The following is an 18,942-nucleotide window of genomic DNA, read 5'->3' on the forward strand; positions in this document are numbered from 1 at the left end:
AATAAGCACCCCGAAAATAATGTACAGTTTATAAACATTTCCACGTATACAAGTTTAAAAGTAGTTCACATCTATTTTCTAAATGATGATTATCACTATCATCAGAAGCCCAGTACAGAATTTGTTGCCTAAAACCAATGTCCGCCATTAAGGAATTCTGTGTGCTTTACAGTTTTAAAGTTCCCTTTTTCATATAATATGGAAGATCATCTATTAACAAGCACTGACGTAAATTGTGACAAACTTGAGAAAATTCATCTTTACTAATGTGTTAAGTTCTTCTTTGCAAATATTATGGGCCAGAAAATTAAGAAGAAAAAAATTCTTACCACTCTGTCCAGTGCTTGCATGTGCCTATCAACCAATTATATGTTTTTTTGCTGTATGTTGAGCAGGAGTCTGTGGAATGATTTTTTTTTAATTCAGCTGATCAATGAGAAATAGTGGAAAGTGGGAAAGTTTCTTGTATAATTTCATTTAGAAATTATAATAAAGTGACTAAACTTGGATGATGGATACATATAGAATTGGAGGTTGCTGAACTCTATAAGAGTTCAGTATATGCTGTAACACAAGTAAAACATTCTTCTAGAAAGGTCTGTTGTAAGGAGTGAACAGCTAGATAATCTTTATTGTCATTTTTTTTATTTTGGGCACATTGGCACACATTAAATATGAAATTCTGTTGCCTTCTCTTAAAAATGCAGACATACATATATATACATACATATGTATATACCTATAACCTTACAATAAATATTAATCATTGTCCATCTTGAATACATAGTGGAAAGAGGAAGCTTGAGAGTTCACAAGGTTGATACTGTGTGGAACAAAACTATGACTAGATGTTCTGCTTCAGATAACATGGAGCCTCCTGTCAGAAGGTAACAAGGAAAACAGGTCATGAAGAGGATGTGTAGTGTCCCAGATAATCCTGCGGACCCTGTTCAAGCAACACTTACACACTATCCCCTTGATAGAAGGGAATGTACTGCCAATAATGTTTTCTGCCATCCTCATCCTCACATTTGTTATTAGAGATGAAGATGAATGTGTGTAAGGATATCTGTATAAGACTCCTGCCCACATATGGAAGTGAGAATTGGGCATCTTAGGAGAAAAATAAAAATAATTTGAGTGTAGTGGGTGTGGAGGTCTTAAAAAGTACATATGGTAAAAATAAAAAAGATCAAAACTGAATGGGTGCTGAATGACTGTGGACTGAATAGAAAGGTGAATGGTCAGTAGAAAAGAAATATGTTGAGATGGTTTGATCAACGAGACCGAAAGAAGATTGAATTGCAAGACAAATATATGACGGAATAGTGCACAGGTCAAGATGAAGGAGAAGAGTGAATATGTCAAGGGTGAGTGGAGTTGATGAGCTCTTCAAGATGACAGAGGTGAGATATTTAAGGAACAAGAGCCAATGAGTCTAAGATGTTCCTGTTACATATTAATTCAGTGTTACATTTTCAGAGTTGGGTTTTCTATCTCAAAATATAGCCAGATTCTTAAAATATTGATTCTTAGTATGTTGGTAGTGTGAAGAGACCGTGAAGATCAGCATATTTAAAAATATAACTGAAGGACTTTAGGTAATTCAACTATGTTCAGAAAGCACATTAACTTTGACCTGGTATAATTGCAGGAAAGGGAATCTGAAAATGTTTTATGTTGTAATAATTATAATGCAGTCACTCCAAACTATTTAATCCAACCTGTTTGTACTCAAACGGATTTTTGATATTGACTAATTTGGATCTAAACCTGTTTAAGTGCAATCATGAGGCATTAAATGGCATAAATAGTTCTAAATATCTCTTTAAAAATAAATGAAAAAGAATGCCTAATATTACTTTTCCAGCCAAGCTATGTTAAGATTAAACCATTCTTAATCATACATATGGCAATAATCCAATTAGTCATTTTTCTTCTTGCAATCCCTCATTTAAAATAAAGACTTTTGGACAGAATTGTCAATCAGTACTTTCCCACAGGGAAGATTTAAATCAGATCTTTGAAATAATTTTGATAAAACACAGCCTAACCCTCATTCAGCTATCTATTATGAAGCTATAAAGACAAGGGCTATTGTTGCTGTCAGATAAAAGTTAATAGTACATTTCAGTGAAATTACAATTTCTTCCAACAAAGGGAGTGTTAACAGGCAAAATGTATATTAGTTATAAGGGTGCAACTGTTGGATATTTGAAAAACTTACTGCAAAAACAGAACAAAACCCTAAAGTCTGTATCATGGGTGTCAAACTGGTGGCCCGCAGGCCGGATGCGTTACATGCAGGCCACACCCACTCCATCTCCACAAAGGCCAAAAAGGTCACATGATGCAATTGAGTTTGGCCCCAGTTGGCTATATCATCTGAAAATTTTATTTTATTGGGACATAATTGTGTATTTCTGTGATAGTCTGAGCTTTGTGAGAGGGAGTTTTTTAAAGACATAAACATCTATAGGTTTAGGAGCAACATTTATGCATCATCAAAAACATCCAAGATAAAGGATATATTCAGTGTCTTGTCCCTTTTCAATACCTATGCTTAACTGAATTTAATTCTATTGTGATTTCAAATACACAGTAGGCCTGCAGAATCTATTCCTGTGATGTCTGTTTATCTTTCTATCTACCTATCAGGAAAAAGAATGTACGTAGTCTTGGAGGCTCCACAATATTCTTTTTAAAAGAAAAAGAAGCTTTGAGTCTGCTGCCAGGATCACAGATTGTTTAGCTGGGAACTAGGTGGATGTAGGCCATCTTCTAAAACACCGCCACAAAATAAAATAAGCAGAAGAAACAAGGTTTTAAATCAGGTCCTGAACAGAGGCTGCTATCATCCAACCATTTGCTTATAATAGGAAAGAAGGATGCAAAACACAGCAGGTAGAAGAGGATGTGAGTAGGAGGGGGAAATGCCAAATCCTTGTACTTTCAGTCATGTTTCTAAACAAAAAATGCCATGTCACACTCAACTACATTACTTTTACTCATGTGGAGGCTCAAATAAACCCTTTGTTTACTGAGAAAAGTAAGTATTTTTATAGAATTTCTCAGTTGACTGGGAAACACAGAACTAATAAACACGAACTCAATTTTTAAAGGACTTTAAAACTTTTATCAAATGTAATATTTGTAAGAAATATAAATTCAAACAATAGATTAATGAATAGAACATGGATGTGAAATTTGTGCATAGAGAAAATTATGATAATTACAGGAGAAGCAGCTGGGACTTATGTTTTACTTTGAAGATTAAATCTGGTTCCTTCAGATGCATTACTTCTTTAATCAATGCAGAAAATAATTTTCAATGAATTGGGTAGCAGTAAACATTAATCAAAGACAAATCTTAGTTTATTTCCACAACTTCAGTGTTTACACATGGGCAGTTATACAGTATATACAAATGTCTGGAATCCAGCCATTTGGAAAATAAATATGTCACATAACTATGCAAGGGATCTTTTAGTTACTTTGATTATATTCTTCAGAGAACAGTGTGACTTTACATATTTCTGAAAAATAAAGGATGATTCAAGGGGAAAAAATCAGATTCCTTGGCAAGTTGGTATAATAAATTTATAAATTAAAACAATTGATTAATGAAAGCATCCCCAAATCTAAGGATTTTGTCAGTCTCTTTATTTTAACATTCCATTGTCTCAAAGCATTGATGCCAGCATATGTACTTTCTTCATCTTATTTCTAATCAAAATCCTTGTCCAAGTTTTTCTTGCTATCCAACAGTTTCACCAGAGATTTTCAATCTAATGTGGCATAATTGTCAGAGTCTCCAGATGCAGAATTACACATTTGTAGGATAAAATTGATCAGTCACCCACTTGGTTTGTTACGTTATCATCCCACTTGGTTTGTTATCTGTGCAATGATGTAAGTTACTCTACAAGTAATAATTTTAAAAGAATTCACAATATGTTGGCCAGTTCTAAAGTGAAGGTGAATTTCATATTGCTGAATGGACAGTTGAGTGGCTATGGAACTCCGGACTGCCCCCGACCTTCGTTCATTTCACCGGGACCTAAAAACCTGGCTCTTTGAGCTATCTGGTCTGGACTGAGGGGTTTTAATGTTTTTAAATTGTGATTTTAATTTTTTGGGGCTAGACTTAATTTTATTTTATTTTAATTTTATATTGTATTGTTTTTAAATTTTGCCTTGTAAACCGCCCTGAGTCCTTCAGGAGTAGGGCGGTATATAAACCGAATTATTATTATTAATAATAATAATAATAATAATAATAATAATAATAATAATAATAATAATATGTTCCAAAACCACAAGCTAATACTAAAATGGTGCCCAGGCTGCCTGGCTCTCAGTTTGAATGCATGTCTCTTTATACAAATGTGTGTAAACACTATCAGGCATTATGGGAATGTGTAAAAAAATGAAGCTGGGCATTGAGTAGTCCTATGTCCTCTTTCTTTGTTGTATAATATCTAGAGACTCAGCTGAGTATTAATATTACAAATAAACATTGCAAATAAATCATACACACAAAATGTTACTATTGGGCACATATGATTATTCACTATCTGAAAGAAGGAAACTTTTGAACCCAGGCTTTTGCATGCAAAACCTTTACATGCAAAACTTCTAGATCTCAGTGTGGAAACTTCACAGCTGTACACACAAATGACTCTGGTTTGCACAGAGACTTCACCTATCAGGATATTTTTATTTAAAATTGTCTCTCAATGCGTGGAGACCATCAATTCTTTAGTTCTTCTGCTATTATGGTAATTCTTCTTACCCACCAGTAGTTTTTTTATGAGAAACTACAGTGCAATGATTTGTTATTGTCTTGTGCATCCCTGTTTATTTTTTTAATGAATGTATTGTATCATTGCATACACACACACACACCACATGCTTCCACTTGTAGTTGCTACTGGTAGAACAGCTGCTTTCTATCAGAGTTAATCTTATTATCTGTCAAGTCAGGGCACTGTCTTTGGATATATTTTTGTCAATATATTTCTTACGTTAGGATTACTACATTCTTCTAGGAACCTCATATTTGTTCACAGTTGTTATTTGACACACTTATATCACAGCAATCTGTTAAGTCTAATAGCTACTCCATACACCCAGTTCCTGGAATAGACATTGTACCCACAAGGTTTCTATGAATGGGATGAAGTTTTAATCAGTAGGACTGAAAGACATTTCAAGTTTTCCATTTGTCAATTTCTTTTAATGTAGATTTCAAAATACCTGTAGTCAGTTTAAGTGTACAGTATCTTGTCCATTCAGTCCTCAATTATATCCCTGACAGTTTCTCATGTATCTTCCATGTACTTTCTTCAAATTATTTTAGAAATGCATATTAAAAGAGATTTGATGTAATCCATTTTAATACATTTACCTGAGATTAAGATCAATTGAATTTAATAGGATGTGTTCTTCAATAGATATGCATAGCAGAAAAATGCAATTGTAGTTAAACAATAGAGACAGAAGATTTTGAAACAGATTTTCTTAACTCTAGTTTATTATCTTAGACAACTGAATTCCATACTTATCTTTTCAGATTGTCATTGCCAGCATCATGTGCAGCTATAATAAGAATGATTGGACTGAGCTTTCAAAAATGGCTGAGGTAATGACTTACTAATATGCCTTCTCTTTTCTCCCTCTTTCCTCTTTCCTTTCTTTCTCCTTACTCTGTAATTGCATAAAAGAAGAAATACAAATGAAAAATAAGGGTTTAAAACATATCTGTGATTGGTTGTTTGTTCTGTGTTTTCATTAAAATGATAGAAATGTAAATTAAATGAATCTATTCCATAGAAATGGTCCCCTGGACTTTGCATGCTACCTGAAAATTCTGTACCCTTTGAATTTCTATGCTTTTTTATTTGCATTTTAAGCAACATTCATATTATGACGGATGCCTTGATAAAATTTAATTCTACCTTTGAGAACCTAACTTGATCTTACCTTGCCTTCAGGCACTCCAGTTTGACAGCAGTGGAAGAAATTTTGAATATAAAACTCTTGAATATTTAAAGTATAAAAGGCTCGTTTAATGCTGTTCTGGTTCTAATACAGATTTACAATAATGGAGGAGAAAAAATACCACATAAAAGTCAAAAGTACATAATAGCACTTTGTTAGTTTTTCATAATTTAAACACCATCTTGCATAAATAAAAGTAACTTTGTCAAACACTTGGATTTTTTAGCTTTTATATAGATTATATAACAATATATATATATAGTGCTATACAACAATATTTGGTATCTCTAAATTTAGAAAGTGAAATTTGATTGTGCTTTTAATATATAATTGTGCTCTGTGTACACTGACCTATGCAGTATCCTAGAAGCAAGAAAACTATTACAAACTGTCACTATTGCCTCTTCTGTTATGGGCCTATAAAAAGAACATTTTTAAAAATGTTAAACATTTCACTGTCAAGTACGTGTGACCTTCCAGGTACATAAACTCTAGAGGGTAGTCAGTCTGGTCTCCACAGGAGGCCAACCTATATATACAAAAGGTCAACTTGTCACAGACGTGCAGAACAAAAAAAACAACAGCACATGCATAGGTTAAGACGTTCAAGAGGAGAGGAAAGGCTTTAAGAAAATTATGGATAGCATTTTTCATGATTGATCTCTTTGGAATTTTTGAACCATTACTACACAGCATGCAAAAATCATTTCTGTCACTCAGAAGTACAAATTGCAAATCAAGTTCTAATTTTGTCAGATTTTTTTTATCAAACATCCTGGTTTGTTAAGTCAGAATAAACATGTGAGACTGGGTGGAGTTAGGCCAAATTACTTTTTTTTTTCCAAATCTTGATCCTTAAACCATTTTTGGAGTTATACCATTGATTTTGATATGACTAGACCTCCTGCAGACAACAGGAAATGCACATTCAAGGTTGCTATTAGTTAAGCTAATGTCTTATTTATCATTTGTTTATTTAGTAAAATTAAAATATTTAATACATCTTTTTATGTAGTCATTTTAACTGGTACACAAATAACATATTGTATAGACACAGCTATAAAATTATAATAATTAAAATAGTTAATATAAAATTATATGGTCACTAAGAGTTTACACCAACATAATAGCACATAATCAATATAAAACAGGAACAGGTAGGTGAATACACACACACATATACATACAAAAATACATTCACATATATCAAATACGTAAACACATACTATATATGTACGCATACAAAATATACATGCATATGCATTCATATATACACATCACAAAGAGTCAAGAATTCATTGGTACTGCAAGAAGAAAACTGCATGTTCTTGATTGAAACATCTATCTAGTCTGCACCAATTCATTGTCAATCAATTTAACAACAAACTGCAAGGAGATGAAACTGAATCAGGCAAAACCTACCTGATAATGGAAGATCCAACAAAAGGGACAGCACCAGGCAACTACAGGCAAATCGCCTGCTTACCAACAAATTCCAGATTGATAATTGATATGGTAGCCGATGCAATCCAACAAGGTTTCTCCATTTGAGCAAAAGAAAACTTCCCAAACAGCAGAGATACAAAAGATCAACTCCCAATTGACAAGATGGTTTTGGAAAACTGTAAGAGAAGGAAGAGCACTTGATGTAGCTTGGATTGATTACAAGAAGGCATTTAACTTCCTGCCACATGATTAGATAATCTAGCGCCCAGAAATAACAGGAGTCAGTAGAAATATGAGAAGCTTTATGCAAAGATCAGTAGCACAATGGAAGAAGACCCAGTTGTTGGTCAATGAAGATAGATTAGAAGAGGTTACTATCAAGATAGAAATCTTTCAAGGAGACTCGCTATTGACACTACTGTTGATCACTGCACTGATTCCTCTGTCAATAGTACTAAACAAGTCAACCTATGGCTATCAAGCAATAAATACCATCTTTGTTTCATGGGCAATCTGAAGCTCTATGGAAAAACACCATCTGAAATAGGATTGCTACTCAACATGGTCCATATATGTATGCAAGACTTTTCAATGGACTGGACAATGGACTCACCATCAGCAGGGGGAAACAATGAAAAGTGATGGAGTCAAAATGTCCTTTGGAAATAACATTAAGAATCTGAATGAAGATTACTATAAATATTTTTGGTATCCTTCAAGCTGACAACGTCAAGTACACTGAAATTAAAAAGAAGGTTAAAAGTGAATACATCATGAAAGTGAAGAAAATCTTAAAATCCAAAATCAGTGGAGGATCAAGGCAATTAACATCTAGGCAACTCCAAACATTAGATACACTGCTGGACTGCTGGGTTTGACCCAAACAGAATTAAAAGCCCTGGATAGGAAGACACAAACACACACACATCCCAAAAAGAAAACAAGAATTACAATATATCTTGTTCTTCATCCACTCAGTAAACTTGAGAGATTAGTCTTAACAAGGAAAATAGGTGGATGTGGAATGTTGCAAGTAGCCAAGACAGTTGAAGAAGAAAAAAGGGCTTTGAAGAACAGCAAACAAGATGCATTGAAGCCAGTATACTACAGAGGCTTACTGGTCTACAAAAAAGATCAAATGAAGAATAGTAAAGAGACATGGCAAGGCAAAGTGTTACATGGCCAGTACAAAAAAACCTAGCAGGCAAAGTAGATAACAACAAGACCTGCCAGTGGCAAAGAGTAGAAAAGGTACAGACAGAGATGGGACAGTGGGTTGGGGTATTCTGGCTGCACAAGACCTTTATACACAAATGTGCAGAAAGCCAAAATAAAGAAGAGAGCAACAGACAGCAAATGCCATCTCTGCAAAGAAGCTGAAGAAACAGTGGACCACCTAGTTAGCTGCTGCAAGAAGATTGCATAGATGAACTACAAACAGCAGCATGACAAAATAGCAACAATGGTACATTGGAATATCTGCAAGAAAAACTATTTCCCTGCAAGCAAGAATGGGTGGGATTACAAAACAGACCAAGTAATAGAAATAAAAAGTAATAGAAAAGCTAAAGTGCTATGGGACCTGCCACATAAAACCCAGACTTAATTAATTGTTCATAAGAAAGACAAAAGAGTCTAGATAGTGGACATGATACTACCTGGAGACAGTAGAACAAAAGAGAAAGGACTTGAAAAAATTACAAAGTACAAAGCCCTTGAAATAGAGGCAGAATGACTACGGCAAAAGAAAGCAAAGATAGTGCCGATAGTAATAGGCTGTTTGGGTGCAATTCCAGAACAACTGAGCATCACTTGAACAGCATCAGCACTGCCAAAATCACCAACATTCAGTTGCAAAACATTCATCTGCCTTGCCCAGATCTTTGAGAAAGACTCTGTAGGTGGATAAAAAAAATCCAAATCCAATCTAAACATTTGGCTGACTGTGCAATTAACCATAACAACAACAACGGATAGTCCCATTGATCCTTAGTGGTCAATATTACCCATTTTGGGGAACTCTGGTTTGAAGCATTGTATAAAAAATGCTTCATGAACTGAGAGTTTCTAGTGAATCATCTCAGGCTACTAGAAAGATGCAAGGCAGCTTTTCTCTTCTCTTCCCTTTTCTCTGCAGATAAAAGTCCCTGAGCAGAAATGCTTTGCAGGCCAGCATGATTCTATTGTAATGATAGAGATAAAACACAGAGATAATGGACTTCATTTCAAGTACACATTTCCTGAAATCTGCATCATAATTCCATAGAAATGTAGAGGTTTATCTTGATGGCCACTGAATAAAGATCTTCAGGGCAACACTGATTTAATCACAATAGGTAGAATCTTTATCATTCATAATGTAGGAAAACTGTTGAGATAAAATAAGAATTTTTTTTTGAACATAACCATAACTCTAATGGAAACATAATCTCTGCAAACCTCTGAAGAAGTTTGGTTAACTTCCTTCCCAGGGGACATACTATAGGAAATGTACTTTATAGTCTCATGTTCAGATTAGCTGAATCTACCTTGCCCATAGGAAGCCAACTACATAAGCTGCTAGCCCAATTCCAAGGATTTTTACTGGAGAAAAACTGAAAGGTTCTGTACATAATCCCTGGCTCCTGGAATTAAAGCAGGATATAAATCTAGTGAATAAATAAAGGGGTGGATAAATGGCATTCAGTGGAAGTGGGAGGACCTCTGGCTAAAAGAAATATATTTCAGGTAAAGAGTCGTCAGTCACACTTGCCTGGCATTTACTTTAATTCTGACTGTTTCCTGTCATCCATCACTCACTTGTTCTTTTAATGTTCAGTTTCAGGCATATGTACTAAATTTGGGATGTCTTCCAAGATTTCCATTCCTTCCAGATTTCTGATGTAGTTAAATTATAAATTATATTCTCTAAAACTGTTTCTGTGTTATAAACCAACATGAAATGAGTACATTTAACAATGGAAACAGACCACCAACAGCAACCAGTTATTAATACCAATTGTAAGCAATTCTTCCGGTACAGAAAACTAACATATTGGGGAGAATGTTTTCATCTTGCCCACAGTTTAAAATGCCTAGGAGATTTTTTATATGGAAGCGTGTGCAATAGTTTGATGTAAGCACATTTTTAATCTGTTGTCTGAACTGTACAGGCCTATTGTACTACCTGCTGGACAATATTTCCAGAATTGTCTTAATTTAATTCAGAACTAGTTTAGGAAAAGTAGAAAGTTAACAATCCCTGTTCATATAAAACGATGCCTTCCTTTGGATATTCCCTTTGTTTTTATTTGATTTCCCGTTGCTCAAAAATATTTTGTGTGGAATTAGTAATGAACTAAAATAAATATTGATGTAGGGGGAGGAAATATTGCATGTGCTGTGCGTTACATATCAGGTTGTCATTTGGGAAATTTCCTTCGCTAAAGTGCTCCAGCATTTGGCAGTTAATATTTGATTCCCCCCTTCCCTCTCTTTTCTGTGTATCATGTAGGCTTCCGGAGCTGATGCCCTGGAGTTGAATTTATCATGCCCGCATGGCATGGGAGAAAGAGGCATGGGACTGGCCTGTGGGCAGGTAGGATTTTTAGTCTCTTTCATTTCTCTGTTGCTGTTCAGCACCATTTCATTGATAGTTCTAGCTCAGGGCTAGAACACAAGGAATGGATTGCTAGCTTGGAATTCCCCGGTCTCTTCCTCTTTAAATATTTAGTGCCAAAAATGGGGGAAGTGACAAGCTTCTGAGATTACACAAAGTGTTTATTTTTATGGAAGACAAAATTGCATTATGCACTTGACAGGAAGCAATATCATAACAAATAGTTACCAAAATGCTCAGACAGAATTGTACTTTATACATTCTTAATGCTGACCAGCCTCTCAGGGGAAGAGCCATACAAGCAACATGATGCTCATAGGCATTTTACAGAAGGTTAGTTACAATGGTGGCATATTATGGTTAGTTGAAACTACACTAAGAAGAGATGGGGAATCTGTGTGGAAACGCAGAGTGGAGTTGTGTGACCTCTTTCTAAGCCACTGATTTTGTCATTTCAATTCCTAAAGTGCAGTCATGTCTATGTCCAGTTACAAAAACACAAATTTCTCTCCCATGAAAGGATAATGGAAGGCCTTGGTCCAAATTTCCTGAGTGTTAGAAACCCAATTAGTTGAAATAGCGGGAAGTTGTTTTTTTTTAAGTCACTTCCAGGGCTCAGATTTGTTTTTAAAAGGAACTCTTCACAAAAATAGGCATATAGAACTGTTAGGAATGGGATACTTCACAAGACAAGCAAGGGTACGGTTCAATTGCTAAGCTTAACAAATTTTAAACACCTGCTTTATATCTAAAGAAATAAACAGAGACGCTATATTTAAAGAGCAAATACCATAAAGTGAATACAGAGTTAAGGAAACTATAACCATCTTTAAAGACACATAATTTGTTTACAGGGAAGAGGCATACTGCAAAGATGGAGGGGGGAAAAACAGAAATTCCTCTATTTGTTTCTCTCTCACTTTCTTCTCTCACTGTGACATCTGATTATGATTTTCTTAGATAAAGAGATTATTGCTTCAAAGAGTTCAGCATTTGCATGTATTGCTTTAAATGTTTCAGTAGACATAGCTTACATATTCTGCTAAAAATAATTATACATATAATCCACATGTAAAGCAACAATTTGTTACATTTCATAGATCAGATTAAATCTGAATGCAACATTGTGTGTGTTTTTCTCTGTGTGTGTAATTTCCCCCCCCCCTGCATCTGAAAAGATGCTTATTTTCTTTTTACATAGTGCTGTTGCTTTCTTTTATTCCCACAACCAAATTACCTGATGCTATACTAAATCTCGAGATTCTGCTTTGGTCTAAATCAGCCTTTCCCAACTGGTGTTTACCAGATGTGCTGTATTATAGATCTCATAATATTCAACCCAGGAAAATATATTGGACAAAGCTGGCACAGAATCCAGGATATATTTATGGAATGCACATAGAAAGCAAAATAATTTTATAAATAAGCAACAAAATGATACAACATACAACAGTATCTTAGATTAGGGATGTGCACTGGATTTGCAGAAATCTTAAATCATCTGTATGGGATCACTATGAAACAATCCAACTGGAATTTACAAAAGGCTCCTTTGATCTGGAACCTGAAGGTAATCCAAAAGATACACATTGAGACATACTTTTAAAAAATCTGCCTTCCTATATCTTTTTCCATGCATAACTATGTTCTTGTCTCTCTTGGCATTTTCTCAAATGATTAAAAAAAACCCAATCTTTTCCCCCCACTTATAACTGATAATATTCTTCCTCTGAGATCTTCTGCACTCATTGAAAAAGTCATTTTTCTATAGAAGGGATTTCTTGCCTTCGCTAATCCCCATCTCTTTGCACCATGTTGAGTTTCAGCATACTGTTTCCATTTAAATCCAGGGCATTACAGCATCTGCAGTCATTTTCTCTAGCCATCTCCTTCCTGAATATGCATGGAGTTGTCCTATCCTGGTTTTTGTATTTTTTTGGTATTTCTCCATTCCTCTAGCTCCACTCCCATTGCTTAGTAGAAGTCTATAGTGCTTGTTTGATATAATACCATTAAGTCTTCTATGGTAAAAAGGATTGTTTGTTTCATTAGTATAATGTAAGAAATTGGAGAACAAGACATGTCCTCATAAAGACGGCAGGACGAGGTTAAGAGACGGGGGTGGGGAGGGGGGACATGAGGAGAAAAACAGTGGACAACAGTGAAAAAAAGGGAAGGGGAGGGAAGAAAGAGGAGATAATCAGTAGATATAATAATCAATTTACTTTATTATAACAACAATTGTTATCTTTCTGTAAATAAGCAGAAAGTACTGCTGTTGTACTGCATGCATTCATTTTTTTTCTGGAAATTGCTAGAAACGTCAAGACAAATGAATGAATAGAAACATGGCGAATGAGTAGGTGGGGAACTGCAGTTATTCCATTCAATGCTGAATAGAACATAATTGTTCTATTCTATTATTATATCATTTCTTTGTGAGCCACTCTGTCCTATATGCACTAGAAGGACAACTAAACAACATTCTCTATTTGCAAGTTTAGATCAAGTAGGTTGGGTTACATATTCTGCAAGTTAAGGGGACCAGAACAGAAATACAAAAATAAAGACAATTTCATAACAGAAATTTTAGGGATATCAGAACAGAACTGCAAAAATATGATTATTGCATGAAAAGGCCACAGTGTCTGTAATTTAATTCTTTCCAAAACCACCAAGGCTATAGGCACTTTACTTTTTTTTTAATAATAATCAATTAGTCTAGCTCCAAAACCTGTGTATTTTGAATTTTGGATTTCTATTTCGATGAATGTGGGCAGGCTTCATCCCATCAGAGGATTCTAATGTGCCTGCTAATCAAATCACCTTCTGTTAAAAAAAAACCTCAGAAAATTCAATGATCTATTATTATTTTTTCCATGATAGTCAAATGTAGCTATAAACTTGGGCCACAAACCAAGCCATCTTTGTTTTAGTAGGAGTTGAATCAATCTATTTTCTGAAGTGCTAAGTCAGGTTCAAATCAAACTTACCCCACATCCCTATCATAAATTTGATTATATGCATCACTGCACTATCAGGGCTTTATGTAAACATATGTATTATCCATCTATAAAATGCCTTTGTACATGTTATAGATCATTTATTATTTAGGAGCTAATTTGGCCTTTTTACCTATTCAGAATGTGCTGGTGAAAAGAAAAGTTAGGAAATGTAGGGAGAGAATTAGAACCATGGAAAGGGTATGAAATTTATGAAATGTTAATTTACAGCAAGTTGTGGGATGTACTAGTTTGGGAATTCAAATAAAAACAATCAAGAAATGTTCTGGGGCACACTGAAATGAGAATTGTAACTAAACATCAGACTGATTCCCCTAAAATGGTGCTTTGGGCCAGTAAAATAAGGATTTGTTTAATAGAAATCTGTAAAATAGTTTAAAAAAAACACATATGAGAGGAGTGAAAAACCTACTACACTTATATATGCAAGTTTATGGAATAATAATTTTGGTGTATTATTAGTTTTGTGGTTTCTTCCAGGGATCTTATAAATCCACAGGATAGCCTTGGGCTCTAAAATAGAGCAATTGACTCTTTGATTCTCCTGTTGCTGGAAGATATGTAAAAATGCTTGTAGCCAAGTTGTTCCCTACTGACTACACATCTAAGAGGCTTCCAGTGTTTGCATTCATTATTCCTGCTGGCGCAGGTTGGAAATGGCTATGCAAAAGAAAGATAAGGGTGTGTGTTAATACACACACACACACACACACAGAAACACACATTTCAAGAATATCTTGACCTGTAACACAGAATCTTTAAAAAAAAATTCTATCACATTGCATCCATTTGTCATCTACATCTTTTCCTATCAGAGGCTGAAACATTAGCAGTTTATTGTAAATCTGAAATCTGAAAACCAATCGGCTGCCAACAGTGAGCTACAGATTTTACTACAGAATTTGCATGGGAAAATTAATCCTGATTGGTTAATGTTTTTATTTTCCTCCCTCCCAGAATCTGCACTTTGAAAGAAGCTGTACATAATAACTTTTTGAAAACCCTTAGTAATAATTGGGCTCTTTGTATCACATCTCCTAATAGGTACAAGACTGAATAAAGAATGAGATTGTGATGCATGCTATTGCAAAAAGAATAAAGATTGCTGTCTGTTTCAATGAAATTATATTTGTTTGGTACAAATCCAGATTTTCTCGGTATTCTATTTTGGAACTAACTATAATTACAGCCTAGCAAGGACTGAAGATCAATGGTTTTACTGAAGAATTTGTTATTGTTAGATAAGGTCAAGGGTTAAAATAAAATTGATCAGCTGATTTTTAAACTTAACAGAATCAAGGCAAAGCTACATACCTGTGAAGTTTATGTGTCAAGAGGCCAGTTATTATTAATGCACCCCACTCCTCTGCCTCTCTTGGGGAAATCAGGGAAATCTTTTATTGAATTATTTTCAAAGAAAGATAAAAAACTAACATACTAATATAGATTAAAGAAAATAAATAAAAAAGAAAGGAAGAATCCAAGATGCAAAGTAAGAAAAAAAATATGTAGAAGTAGTTTCCCATTTATTCTACAGCATTTATAAGTGTACAGTAAGTATAAATTTACCTCTTACTCTATGGCTACAACATACCTTATTTATTTCTCTAAACAATTTTTTAAATAATCAAATCCATAATATATGTTCTTTTTTTCCGTTTCTTGCAACAAGTCTATAAAGGGTTTCTAGTCAGCAATAAACATAATGTCCTATCTGTAAACAAACTAGTCAAGTTAGCCCTCTCAGCAAGTTTCATTTTCTTCATCCATACTCTCCCTTGGGGTAGTGTCAAATCTTTCCAACATTGTGCATGTCATAATTGTGCCTGAATTTTTTTATATATATACCATGTCACCCCTCGTCCTTCTCTTCATTATACTACACATACCCAATTCCAGCAACCGTTCCTTATATGTTTTAGCCCCAAGCCCACTCATCCTCTTTGTTGCTCTTCTCTGCACTCTTTCTAAAGTCTCAACATCTTTTTTACATCATGGTGACCAAAACTGGATGCAGTATTCCAAGTGTGGATTTACCAAGGGATTATAAAGTGGTATTAACAATTCATACGATCAGTACCTTTACACATTCTAGACAATTTCTTTATGTGATATATACCAATGGTACTTCATTTTATAAAATTTTTATTTATATGACCTGATGTAAACGCCTTTCAACCACATACTCCCCCACTGTTTTATTTGTATATTGAAACCAAAATTTTTGCCCCACTTCAGTGATAGAATTCAAATACCTGGACAACCGGTTCTCTTATTTAATGCAGGCCTGGGCCTCCGAGGCCTGGAACAGACTTCTGGAAGTGGCATCCATGCACTTCTGGTGGGCTGTTTTAGGCCTGGCAGGCCTCCTGCAAGCCTCTGAGGCCTAGACTGGACTCCTGGAAACCAGCCGGTTCTCCTAATGCAGCAAAATTTAGCTACCAGTTCTGCTGAACCGGTGTGAACCAGCTGAATCCCACCATTGCCCCATTTTATCATACAATCTTTCACTTCTTATATTTCAAATTACAATAAAGTTTATATGGTTTAACAAACATACATGTCATAGGATAATGTTGCAGGATCCAATCTGGCTTGGTCACCGGGACCAGAGGTTTAATTTTCTCAGCTTTCGGACTTATGTTGTCACACATACTGGTGTCAGAGAAGTCTCTTGAGGATGGGCTCCAGCACGAGTCCAAAAACTTGGAAGATTAAACTTCTGGTCCTGGTGACCAACCCAGATTGGATCTTGGTATGTTCAGCATTTGCATAGTGTTTTGTTTCAAACTCAGTTTTACACTGTTCAAAGTCAAAAATGCTTTTGCTTTCTTTAAATATTTCTAATAATTTTATATAAGAGAACCATTGATAAGTGTATCTTTCTGTTACCAGATTTGATTTTACATCCCCTCTTACAAAATTCTAATAGCTCGCAATAAGTTAGTCATTTGTGTTTGCTTATCAAATTTTCTTGCCTATAAAATGCTTCTAGTGCCAAGAGACACAAAGTTGTTTTCAGGTACAACCTGGCTTTGTATCTCTTTCATATTCTCAATATTTTCAATATCTAACATAATTATTTTTAAAATCTACATTAATCTCACTTTATCATACCATAAATAACCATGCCACCTGAATCTCATGTCATGTCCTTCTCTCTGTAAAAGCCTTCTATTTCTCAGAAACAAGCTGCAAAATCTAATTTCAAATCCAGCAGATCTAATCTTGTTTTTTAGTTTGCATTTTGTAACATTTTGTATTAAACTCATGGTTCACCTTCTAATTATTCTTAAAGCTGCCAAGGCACCAAATCAGGAAAATCATAAAGAAACATGGATTATAGTTATTACATAGGTATAATTAACTTGCATTTGCAGTATTTGTTAGGTAAATAACAACTACTGGACAATTTAAGTTTGAACAGTTTATTTTTATAATACCTCCTTAATAATAAAAATGCCTAAGAACTGTTAGTTACACTTCAAAGGACTATCAATTTATTAAATTAAAATAAGACCTTCAGAGACATTATTATTATTATTGGAACTCAGCCTGGCAGGAAAAGTATTAAATTGCCCCTATTTTCACAGCCCTGAAACTGGTATGGCTGTTGTATACATAATAAAAAGAATGCATGGTTAACACCATGTCTAGTTACTGTCATCACAATAAAGACCTTAAGTGTGGACAGCTAATAGAGTCACAAAGTAAGCATTAGAATCAACTCAAGGATTTACCCATGTTTAGTGTAAACAGGAAATGGATATGCTAATAGTCTCAAAGTTAAGGGGTGTCCCAAAGAAATGCAACTGTATGTTATGTTGACAAAAAATGAATTCAAACTACTAAAAGCAACAGACTGCATACTTAAACATAAATATCACTGAACTCAGTAAGAATTACTTTTGAGAAGTATTTAGGCTAAAAATAAAGAAGTACATTAGTTCCAATTCAACACTCTGAGATCTCTAGATAAAAGTTAGAAAGGTATCTGACATTTAAGAACTCACTACTGTTTGTGTGTGTGTGTGTGTAGAACATAGTTTTTGTCATCCTAACACACATTTGCTCATGAGAGTCCATTAAATCTATATATTTGGCACCTTCATACTTTGAATTAGTTATACATCTTATTATAAAGCCACATAAAAATATTATCTTTTTTATCTTCTGTACTTAACTAATCTCAAGATGAGGGGAAATTATTTAAAGATAGATATCATGTATTTCTTTATGGAACAAATCAATCCTAAGCCAATTCACACAAACTTTTAAAATGTGTGTGTTTATGCACCTATAATATTTTGGTCCTGAAACAATGGTGTGACCTACACGATCAAAACGATTAAATGTTTTGGTAGACTGATTTAGATTAATTTTAATTATTCACTTATCCATAAACAAATTCAATTTGGATTAACAAAATAATAAACCAGTTTCAAAGAAATATGAAAAAGGATTTTTCAAAAAGTGTTTGAATAATTTCTCAGCCTTTTTTTCCTTTTCTTTTTAATATTTTTGTTGTTTATGTTATTTTACTAGATCATTATTCCAGTTTTATTGAATTCAGCAGCTTAACTGCTTTTCTTTTCCTTTGCCTCCTGGGCATCTGTTTTCCATTCTTCCCTGTTGCTTTCTTTAATATCCTCTCCTACTGTTGCTTTCTAGTAAGGAAAAAAATAGTACTGTTACTGGAATGTACCAATAATTCATTTAGTCCCATGCCTTCTTTTTTAGAAAGGCTTCTTTGCTATGTCAGCTTCTTTCCAAATCTGTTTCATTCCTTTATTTTTACTCTTGCTTCTTTCTTAAATTAAATCCCCCCCCAAAAAATGATTTTCTTAGAATGTCACATTAAAATGCAAGAAA

At 34.4% G+C, this 18,942-nt stretch overlaps 1 protein-coding gene across 2 annotated transcripts in view; it reads left to right on the top strand.

The window, feature by feature from the left end:
* Positions 1-18,942, top strand: part of DPYD (dihydropyrimidine dehydrogenase) — a 597,578-nt gene that overhangs the window by 423,904 nt on the left and 154,732 nt on the right. Inside the window, exons 15-17 of one of the 2 annotated variants that reach the window (XM_083361144.1) lie at positions 5,576-5,644; positions 10,943-11,026; positions 12,370-12,588. In XM_083361144.1, coding sequence (XP_083217270.1) covers positions 5,576-5,644; positions 10,943-11,026; positions 12,370-12,378 — 162 coding nt within the window. In that variant the 3' untranslated portion in view covers positions 12,379-12,588. Of the gene's footprint in view, positions 1-5,575; positions 5,645-10,942; positions 11,027-12,369; positions 12,589-18,942 lie in introns of those variants that run through there. The other variant, XM_083361143.1, reaches the window with a different exon arrangement.

This window comes from Vipera ursinii (assembly GCF_947247035.1).
Source record: "Vipera ursinii genome assembly, chromosome: 3".
In the NCBI taxonomy this organism is placed as follows: domain Eukaryota; kingdom Metazoa; phylum Chordata; class Lepidosauria; order Squamata; family Viperidae; genus Vipera; species Vipera ursinii.